Source organism: Budorcas taxicolor, chromosome 2 (assembly GCF_023091745.1).
Source record: "Budorcas taxicolor isolate Tak-1 chromosome 2, Takin1.1, whole genome shotgun sequence".
NCBI classification, from domain to species: domain Eukaryota; kingdom Metazoa; phylum Chordata; class Mammalia; order Artiodactyla; family Bovidae; genus Budorcas; species Budorcas taxicolor.
Genome location: NC_068911.1, coordinates 180,272,940 through 180,283,314, shown reverse-complemented (window position 1 = coordinate 180,283,314; position 10,375 = coordinate 180,272,940). Strand labels below are relative to the sequence as shown.

Here is a 10,375-nt window from a genome sequence, read left to right as displayed (position 1 = left end):
GGCACGAGCCAGAGCGATAAATGGCCCTCGTCCCTGAACTGTGGGCTCGGAGGAGCAGGAGGAGAGAGGAGACTCTTCGGAGGCACCTCTGCCTGCGTCCAGCCTGCACTCTTGAAGCCAGGCATGAGGACAGAAGCTCCAGCAGCAGCGGGGGGTTCATGGGGACACCGCAGGCCCCCTGCAGACCTGTCCAGGCGCCAGCGTGGGGCTGCTGTCCCGGGCCACAGTCGCCATCACACGGGGGGCGCCCCCAGCTTGCTGGTAGCACTTGTGACCCGCTTATTTTCCCGGAGGTTCCGGAGGCGGGCACTGAGGCTGCTGATCTCCTCCACGTAGGCCTGGGGAACCCAGCCCTTCTCGCCATCTGCCAGGCGCACCCCCTCCAGCCAGCCTAAGGGCACATGGGCCGGGGCAGCGTCAGTGACATTCAAGGAACACCTGCGCCCTAACGTAAGCCCCGTCCGTGTGCCGGGGCTGAGAGGACACCATCTCAGCATCTCCTGGGGGCAGGAAGGGGCACACCTCTACAGACTGGTAGGTGGACTTGTGATCTGTTGTTCCTGATGCTCTCTGAGGGATTTCCCCACTTCTCCCCCATCGGTTACTCTCAACCCTACATCTGTGCAAGCAGGAAGTTCATCTTCTTGTCTAACTCGATTCTTGCGTGCTATGGTGGGTGAACACTGGTGTAACTTTTTCCTGTGAAGGCTCAGCCATCTAGCTGCCTCCTGCCCCCAAAGCCCCCATCAGGAGGCCTCTCCAGGAGGGCCCTCTCACCGTCACTGGTCTGCATCCTCACGGCCAGGATGTCCGTCTTCTCCAAAGTCAGTTCGTCTGGCTGCAGTGCCTTATATGTTCTGACACACTGAACCTGGGGGTGGTCTGAGCACCCAAGGGCGAGTGAGGGGGTCCCCAGGGTAGGATGGGGCGGGGCGGGGGGAGGAATTGGCGGGAGGGAGGGAAGAAAGAAAGAGTGGCTGCTGCAGCCCCTCGCCTGTCCACCCCAGCCACTCTCCTCTCTGACCCTAAACACAAGTGCTAAGTGAGTCCAGCCCCTTCGAGCTTCGATTACTGGTTCTGAGCCCTGGGCTCTCAGCTTCCCAGCTCACTTCAATATTTTGCTCCTGACCTCCTGGTCTGTCTCTGCAAAACAGTAATGGCCCCTTTGTAGGGCGCAGTGGTAAAGAATCCACCTGCCAAGGCAGGAGATGAAGGAGACATGGGTTTGATCCCTGGGTTGGGAAGATCCCCTGGAAGAGGAAATGGCAACCCACTCCAGTACTCTTGCCTGGAGAGTCCCTTGCACAGAGGAGCCTGGCGGGCTGCAGCCCGTGGGGTCACAGAGAGCCAGACGCGACTGAGCCCCCTGGATGAGCGCCATGCTGCTCTGACGCTCCCTCCACGCATCCTTCTCAGCGGAGACTCCAACCACACCGCCGCCAGTCATGACCCTCCAGGGCTTCCCGCTCCTCTGAGAGTAGAAGTCCTCCCACGGCCTCCAAAGCCTTGCACAGTCTGGCGTTGCCCCTGCTCACCTCCTCACCTCCCTCATCTCCCCCTTCCTCCTCGGAAAAGCTCAGCTGCACACTTGTCACCCTGCTGTTCCCCAAACACTCTAGGCCCCCTCCTGCCTCAGGGCCTTTGCACGGCTGTTTCCCCTTCCAAGAGTGCTCTTGCCAGACACCACCGTGGCTGCCCCTCCCCGTCCTTCAGGGGCCTTCCCTGACCACCTCCTTGGAGCGGCAAGTTCACCCTCCGGCCGAAATACCTCTAGCGCCAGTCAGAGAACCGACTCTGGTCCAGGCCTCAGCCCCTGCAACCACACTCCCAGGTGGACTAGCAGTGTCAGGAAAACCACAGGCCTCAGAGCCAGACCAAGCTTGAATCCCAGCTCACTGACCTTGGGCAAGTTGCCTAAAGTCCTGGGCCTCAGCGTTCCCAGATAGGAAGAATGAATCTACCTAAGGGACTTGTCGTTAGCAGTACCCGTTCCCTCTTCCAGGTGACCTCCCCGAGCCAGCGATCGAACTGGGGCTCCCTCACTGCAGGCAGAAAATAAAGGCATGTGCAAGCCCTCGGCACCCCAGCACGTGGGCAGTACTGGGAGGAAATGAGCTTCTTACCTTCCTTTTCATTGGCTCAGCCCTAACACCCCTGCTCGAAAACCCTGCATAACTACCTGGCTCCCACCACACCAAGGTGTCCTCTGATCGGGCTGTACCCTGGCTCACCGGCCTTAGGCCCAGAGAAGCCTCCGGATCAGCAGAGCAGAGCCCTCGGCCTGCTGCGACCCGCACCCACTCCCGGCCACTCTGCTGCTGTCCTCTCTGCAGCTGACGCAGAGCGACAGACAGAGGCGGTTCCAGTCCCAGCTTGGCCGCTGACCGCTGAGCCCAGACAAGCCACTTGACCTCTGCGCATCTGTTTTCTAACTCGCAAAAGGGGCTTCTGCGGGGACGGCATGGGAGGATGAGCAAGGCTGCGACTACTCCAGGGTGCTGACTGCACGTGAAGGCGGCCCGTCCTCCAGGGTCTCGCAGACCCAGCCTGCCCCAGGCTGACCCCTCTCCCCGCCGGCCCCGCGGGCAACGCGGAGCCCAGCACCGGGGGAAGGGGAGCGCGATGCTGTGCACAGCCCTGGGAACATGGCCCTCGTGGTGGGGGGCAGGCTGCTACCTTCCCCCTCGCTGATGACCTCCTTGTCCTCCTGGGGGCTGGAGGGGCACATGGCGGAGATCCATCGCTGTTTCTCACTCCTAGGGAGAGGAAGGCTGAACTGTCCCGACATGAGAACTGCAGTCTCCCGGGGCCACAGTGGGGAAACCAGGGCTGGGAGGACAGGGAATGACGTGCAGACGTGGGACCCAGGTCAGCCGTCTCCACCCGAAGGCCCACCCAAGCCAGCGCCCACCCAGCTCTGAGGATGGGCACAGAACAGGTCCAGGACCCCCCGGATGCTAGCTCTGCCAGCCCCAGCCTTAGGCCACCATCCTGAGAGAGAGATGAAAGGCCGTGCCCCTGCCTGGGGGGTCCACTCCCCAAATCCAGACCCACTCACTCCGTCTGGGCCCTCAGCAGGAACTGGTGCTTCGTGCGCTGTCCGTGCAGGAGCTGAAGGAGGAACACGTGGCCGGGGATGCCCTGCAGCTTGAGGCTCAGGTCCTTCACCTGCAGCTCAGCCATCTTGGCGTGAACGAAGACGGCAAACTTCCCCAGGCTAGAACAGGGGGGTGAGGTCAGCCTGGACCCACCCTCGGGACGAGGTGACTGCTGATGGGATGAGAAGAGAAGGCTTCATCTGTCCCTAGGACCCTCCTCATGAAAGCGAGGCTGCACAGGGCAGTCAGCTAAATGAGGGCTGCAATCTCCTGGCTCACTGGCAGAGGCGGGAGGTGATGGAGCCGGTCCCTGCCCCTGATCTCCTGGCTCACTGGCAGAGGCGGGAGGTGATGGAGCCGGTCCCTGCCCCTGATCTCCTGGCTCACTGGCAGAGGCGGGAGGTGATGGAGCCGGTCCCTGCCCCTGATCTCCTGGCTCACTGGCAGAGGCGGGAGGTGATGGAGCCGGTCCCTGCCCCTGATCTCCTGGCTCACTGGTAGAGGCGGGAGGTGATGGAGCCGGTCCCTGCCCCTGATCTCCTGGCTCACTGACCTGGCGGGAGGTGATGGAGCCGGTCCCTGCCCCAGGCACACTTTCCGCTCTCTCTGAGCCTCTTCCTGAAGCCTCTGTTCCATAGAGCCGCCTGGGCAGCTCCCCCGCTGAGATGGGCAGACTGCTTCGTGTCTGCCTCTGTGACCGGTATAGGAGGAAACTCTGTCTCCCATGCTGCCGTATCACGGCACCTGACTCTGCCAGGCCCACTGTTGGGGTCTGATAAACCCTTCTAAGAAAGGTGGGCGGGTGGGTAGATGGAGGGTGTTCCATAGTTCCTTCATGTCGGCCAGTCTAGACAAAACCAGTATCTTCCCCTCCAGACCAGGTCCCTCCGCAGTTCTTCGTTCCACCGAAAGACGCCAGCGAATCCCCCGAGGCCACTAGGGCCTTCCACTCGCCTCTTTCCTGCCCGCCCCTCTCACCGGCCAGCAGCTGTGTCCTTATTGTCCCCGGAGCTCACTGATCCCCCCAGGCCCATTGCTACTTATGGAGCCTCGGTGCTCATCTGGGCAGTTACAGGAGCTTCTGGGCTCTCCATTCCAGCCCGTTCTCCAAACTGGCCTTCTCTGCTTAACTCTCCATGCTCTCAGAAAGTCCAACCTTTCTGCCACGGCTTTCAACACGCCAGCTTCCCTCTCTCGCCCTTTCTTTCTACAAACTTAGCCACACTAGGCTTCATCACTTCCCAGATATACTCCACTCTTCCATCCTTCTGTGACTTGGCTGTATTTCTCCAATCACCTCTACCTGGAAAACTCCTACGTATTCTTCAAAACCCAATTCAAACGTTCCTTCCTCCATGAAGCTTTACTGAAGCTCATCCCACACTAGGGAATACTACAGTGCAGTTAACCCTTCCATCAAAACCCTGAACAGGTGGCTATCAGGATTTATTTTCACTGGTGTGAGAGCGCCGGTGAGCAGAGAACAAATCTCATTCATCTCTAAGTTCCCAACCTCCTTTGGAGGACCCAATACAGAACAGGGATTCAATGATGCTTCACTGAATAAATAAATCAATCAGAGCTGAACTCTTTCCATGGCAGAAGACATCCATCCTTCATCCCCTGCATCCTTAAGGCCTACTTCATTCAGGGAGTCTCCCAGACTTCTAATAGTCACAGCTAATGCTGAGTGAGTGCTCAGTACGCGCCAGGCTGTGTGCTAGGCTCTCCGTGAGTGATTATCACAGTGCGTCTCCCCACATGGCAGCCTCTGTTCGGCGGGTGGAAGGCAGGAGAGCACGGCAGTTAGGAGCCCGGGACCTAGCCTCAGACAGGCCTGACCTCCGCCGGTTCCTGCGCTCACTAGCTCCACGACCTTGCGAATAACCAGAGAGGCTGCTTTCCAGGAAGACACTCAGGATTAAAGGGGAAAGCCCACATAGCACGCCTGGCACAGAAAAGGCGCTCAAACGTTCGTTGTGACCACTGTGGCTCAGGGGCGGCTGTGCGTTTAGTCTCTGCTCCAATTGGCTTAAGCTCAGAGCAGCTTCACAGTTCTTGGGACACAGCCCAGCCCTTGATTCTCCAGAAGATGGACTTGTCCCGGCTCTGTCTTTTCTGGGGGAGCCTCTCAGCTTTAGGGTGCCTGGCAGCAGAGCCTGGCAGGTGGACTCGTTGTGAGCCCGCTGGTGTGGAAGAAGAGAGCTCCAGCCTCACCCACCAGCACCCCCGTCCTGCGCAGACTCACTCCTTCCGCCGGGAGAGCAGCAGGCAGTCGTTGAAGAGGTGCAGGTACACCGCCTTGCTGGACAGCTTCAGCTTGGCCGGGGGCACTGCGGGCAGGGGTGCCAGCTCCACCAGCTCCCCGTGCCGGACCAGCCAGCGGGCCTGAGAGATCAGCGGGAAGATCTGGGAGGATGGAGGAGGCAGGCGTCAGGCCAGGGGCAGAGGGCTGGACAGTGATGAACTGGCCTGCAGCCCCCAAGGAGGAGGCGACAGGGCTGCCCCCCCGAGTGTCCCAGCTCCCTGGCTGAAGGCGGATACCTTGCCCTCAAAGTGGATCTTCTTGCTCAGATGGATGAGCTCCTCTGTCCTCTTCATGGACTGCACACTGGCATTGCACTCTTGCACCAGCTGCGGAGACCATGGGGGGGCGTCACCCGCAGCGCCCCGAGGCTCCCCCAGCCCAGCCTCAGGCTCCCACTTGGAGACCAGGGAGTCTGAAGACTGAGGCTCCCTTGGAGACACACAGGGGTTCTGGGGAGGCCCCTGGGAGCCAGACACCTCCTCCCTGCCGAGCTCACCTCCTTGAGGGCATTGAAGGCCTTGGTGGCCATGTCTTCATCTTCAGAGCCCTGCACTGTCCGCTTCAGGATGTTCTGGAAGGTGGAGCCTGTGCAGCGAGGCAGTGTGGCCTCTCCCAGGCACCCTGCCCTGCCCTGGGTGCCCCGAGAGGCTGTGGAGATAAAGGGGTCTCTCCCCTACCCAGCCCTCAGGTACCTCCACCAGCATCTTGAGGCGGGTGATCCTCTGAAACGGCAGGATGAGGAAGGAGGTGAGGGGCAGCCGCTGGCACACAGGAGACTCCTCCAGGCGAGCCAGGATGCCAGGGAACTTGGGGTTCTCCAGGCTGGACAGTGGGGGCGGGAGAGGCTCTGTGATGACAGGGGGCCCCGAACGCGGGATCCCCGCCTCCAGTCGCCCCTCTGGTGCTTCGGGGCCGGCAGGTCTGGCCTCCTCGTGGTCAGAGCCCAGGGCAGGCGCCCCGCCGCTCCCAGGTCAGCCCTCCTCAGCCCGGCCTCTGCACCTACTGCCGCCGGAACCCCGCCCCCCTCGCCGCTCCCCGGCAGAGCCCCGCCTACAGCAGGCGCTGGTAGGTGCGCTCCTGGTAGGCCTGGTTGGTGACGTAGGGCAGGTAGACGCGCCGGAGGGCCGGACAGTGCTGCAGGACCACGTCGCACACGCTGAAGCGGAGGACGTCCGCCTCCAGCCGCTGCTCCAGGTCCTGCAGGAACCTGAAAGGGCAGCCAGGGGTCAGGGCCGGGGCCAGGAGGAGACCCCAGAGGCGGGAGCCCAGCCCGCTGCAGCCTCTGCCTGACTGCCCGCGAGCCCGGGCCACTGCCTCACCTCTCGCTGGTGCCCTTGACCTCGGGCAGTTTGGAGAACAGCCACTGCTTGTCCTGTGTCCCCAGGCACTCACTCAGCTCCGCCGAGCCTAAGAAGTGGCCCACGGCCACCGACAGACTGTGGATGTAGGAGGCCTCGGATGTGATCAGCTCAAACTTGGCCTGAGTGAGGGCGGATGCAGGGCTGAACCCTGAATGTGCTGCTTCGCCCACCAAGCGCGCCCGAAGCCCGGAGACCGCCTCCCTAGATTCAGTGCAGCCGCCGTCCCTTTTCCTTCTCCAGCCCCCTCCGGATCTAGCGCCAGGTGGGGTTCAGAGACAGCCTCCTGCTGCTACTCCGGCTCCAACCCAGCTGGGCCCAAGTTTGCAGGCCGCGCGCATCCGGCCGGGCCCGGGTCAACCGGCCCTGCCAGTCCCCGTGCGCCCTCCCGCCGCCGGGTTCCTGCTCTAGGACCTGCTGGGCCCGCGTGCACCCTGCGTTTCACCCTCTGCGCCCCTCCTCCCTCCCAGGCCCCGCTCTCGGGGGTCTCGGTCTAGGGTCCTTGTCCTGGTCCTGCCGCACCCTAGGCCTTTTCCCGCTGACCCCGCCCCCGGGCCCACCTCCTGCAGTCTCCCCGGCCCCCTCCCCGGCCGGGCGCACCTCCTGCAGCCTGCAGTCGCGCAGGCTCAGCGTGGCCAGGACGCCGCTGCCGCGCACGTCGGGGATGTCCTGCCACAGCGAGAAGGTGGAGCCCCGCGCGGCGCGCTGCGCCCGAAACGAGCTGCTCGGGGAGAGGTCGGCGCGCGGCGGCCCCGGGCCCTCCTCCGCGCCCTCAGCCTCGTCCGCCGCGCCCTCCTCCTCGCGCTGCTGCCGCCGCAGCTCGCGGGCGCTGGCCACGTCGCTGTATTCCTGGTAGAGGACGGCTGGGCGGAGAGCGGAGGCCGTGGGGCGCCCGCCGGCCCCCTGCCCTGTCCCCGCGGCCCGCCTCGCCTAACCAGCCTTTCCGACGGTTCGAGGAGCGGAGCTGGTGACTCGGGTCCCTCGCCCACTCCTCCCGCGAACCTTGGGCACCTCCTGCATGCTGCCCCCTGGACTGGACACTCATGGTCCCGGTCTCTCCCTCCCACAGAGGCCCGGCCTCTCAGCCCCCCGGATCCCGGGTTCCCGGTACACAAGCTCCCGGCCCCTCCCTCGGCGAACCCCTCCCCCCCCCACGTACAGTTAAGCAGGAACCGGGACTGGCGCCGCTCGCTGGCGCTCCGGGGCCCTGGCACCGGCTCTTCCCGCGCATCCAGCCTGGGAAACGGAGCGTCAGGGCCCGTCACCGTCCCTCCCCGCCTCGGACCGAGCCTGGGGTGGGAGGTGATACCTGGGCTCCGGCCAGCTGCCGGGGACCTCGCTCAGGTCAACAGGAGCTGGCGTCGCCGTGGCGTCCACCCTCATCTCTACACTGAGCGAGTCTCTCGCAGACACTTTCCCTGCAGAGGGGCGGAGCTGAGGGAGGCCCCAAGAGCGGTGCTGGGCACCACTCGCGCCTCAGGTGTGCAGTGACCCCGCCCCTCCCCGCATCTGCCTCCTGAGCTCTTCTTGGGGCCCCGGGGCGAGCTGGTACCTTCTCGGGCAGCTCCGGGGCCTGACCCTGACCCTGGGCTCCGTGCCCTGGCTGCTGAATTCCGCCCCAAGCGCAGGGAAGAGTGCAGGCGGGTCATCAGCTCAGAGGCCGAGAAGCGCCTCCGCTCAGGCCCTTCGAGGCCCCCGCGAGCAGGCCCAGGCAGCCCCGCGGGCCGGGGCTCCTCTGAGCTCAGCCCCTGCTCCGCGGCCTGGCTTGGCTCCAGGAAGACAACGTGGGCCTCGGGGCCACCGAGGGCCTCTTCTCGCTGGTACACCCGCATCTTGCGCCCTGACGGGGGTGGGGTGAGAGAGCGCAGGCTGGCATCCGGCGGGGTCTCTCCTCCCTGCCACTGCCCTGTGAGCCTGGGCATGAGAGGGATGTGCCCGAGAGAAAGGCCAGTGTTTTTGCCAGGATCTTTTCCCAGAGTAATGCGGTCAGCCAGAGGGGTGGGGAGAAAGCAAAGTAGCTGGCTGCAGGGGGCAGAGGACACCCACTCACCAGGTGTCCTCAGACAAGTTACTTGCCTCCTCTGAGCCCCAGATTCCTTATCCCTAATATCTAAGATCACTTGTCCTGCCTGTCTGGGGAATCTGGGGGCTTACCGGTCCTGAAAGAGCCACCACACCCTCCCCTATCCTCCCCCTCACCACACCCTCCCCCAGAGTGACTCACAGGCCGACTTCTTCTCTGATCCGTGGCTGGCCCGGCGCTGTGGCTGTGGGTGCTGGGGACTCCTGGGTCCCTCCAGGGCTTGGGGCTGGGCACCAGGACAGTGTGGCCAGCTGCCAGCCCGGCTAGGCCGCATCCCCTCCCTGGAGGAGAGCTCAGGGTCTGCGGCTCCGGGAGGCGGTGGCCACGGCGGCCCCTGGAGGGCAGCAGGGGTCCCCAGAGACCAGCGGCTGCCGGGCGCCTGCAGCTCCTCTGGAGCCACGGGGAAGAGATCCAGGCACATGGGGCCTGGAGGCTGCAGGACGGGCAGCTCCGCGAAGGACAGGCTCTCCTGCTGGCACACGGCCACTGGGCGGTGGGCAGTGCCAGGCGGCCCAGCCAGACGGGGCTGGAGGGTGGCAGGCGGCCCACAGTCCATTCCACCTTTGCTCCGCCACCCACCAGGGCCTGCAGGGGAGAAGGCATCAGAGCAAGGCACAGGACAACAGTGGTCAGTGGGCGCCGCATCCTGGAGGCCTGGACGCAGCCTCCTGCACACACTTCTGTGCAAGCACACTCACACACTTGATTCTATGGTAATAGCTAATGCTTACTTGGCACTTATTAACAACAGGCCAAGTACTTCACACGTAGTAGCTCATTTAATCCTCTGAAGCCCCAACAACCCGGGGTTGATGCTGGTTTTTTTCTTTTAGTTGTGGTTCGCAGGTTCTAGTTGGCGCACAGCATGAGGGATCTTAGTTCCCTGACCAGAGATCGAACCCAAGTTCCCTGCATTGGAAGCCAGATTCTTGACCATTGTACCACCAGGGAAGTCCCCTGATCCGACACTGTCATTAGCCCCATTTTACAGGTGAGGAAAGTGAGACAGAGAGGTTATCTGGTAAACAGTGGGGCCAGGATTCAAACCCAGGCAGTCTAGCTCTGAGTCTGTGCCTTTAAGCACCTTGTACGTTCCCAACTCCCTGACATGTGATCAGAGATACAGATGCATACAGTGTCACGCAGACCCACGTCTGTCCCATGTACATCCACATGTATTTTCTTCCAGCTGCAGACACTGACATACGTGCTTTCACAGATACACCCAGACTTTTCAGATCACAGGCTCACAATTCACACACACCCTTTTTTTAGTACAAGTACATATATTCGCTCACTTTCACAAACACACGCTGAGCCGTCAGATATTTACGTATCTGCTCAAGCTTCCTCACACTCCTGTTCCACTCACACTCGCAACACCGTGATGCAGGTACAAACGCACAGGCCCAGGAGACCCTTGCTGGTGTCACCCAGCCTCCCCTCCTGTGCCCGGAGCTGTAGGCTTCAGTGGTGAGTGGTGCCCACACCCATGCCAAGCTGGCTAGGAGGGTCACAGATTGGCAGG

The 10,375-nt window shown here is 62.8% G+C and overlaps 1 protein-coding gene across 1 annotated transcript; it reads right to left on the bottom strand.

The window, feature by feature from the left end:
• Positions 1–232: 232 nt before the first annotated feature.
• Positions 233–9,403, bottom strand: ARHGEF19 (Rho guanine nucleotide exchange factor 19). Its single transcript, XM_052635700.1, has 16 exons — positions 8,989–9,403; positions 8,317–8,604; positions 8,074–8,182; positions 7,924–8,000; positions 7,365–7,627; positions 6,726–6,886; positions 6,461–6,613; positions 6,099–6,228; positions 5,903–5,977; positions 5,643–5,732; positions 5,347–5,507; positions 3,059–3,217; positions 2,677–2,756; positions 1,962–2,042; positions 778–882; positions 233–391 (listed from the first exon to the last, which is right to left on the bottom strand). The coding sequence occupies exons 1-16, from the start codon at positions 9,401–9,403 to the stop codon at positions 234–236; spliced, it is 2,505 nt and encodes an 834-aa protein (XP_052491660.1). The 3' UTR covers position 233.
• Between the last annotated feature and the right edge of the window lie 972 nt (positions 9,404–10,375).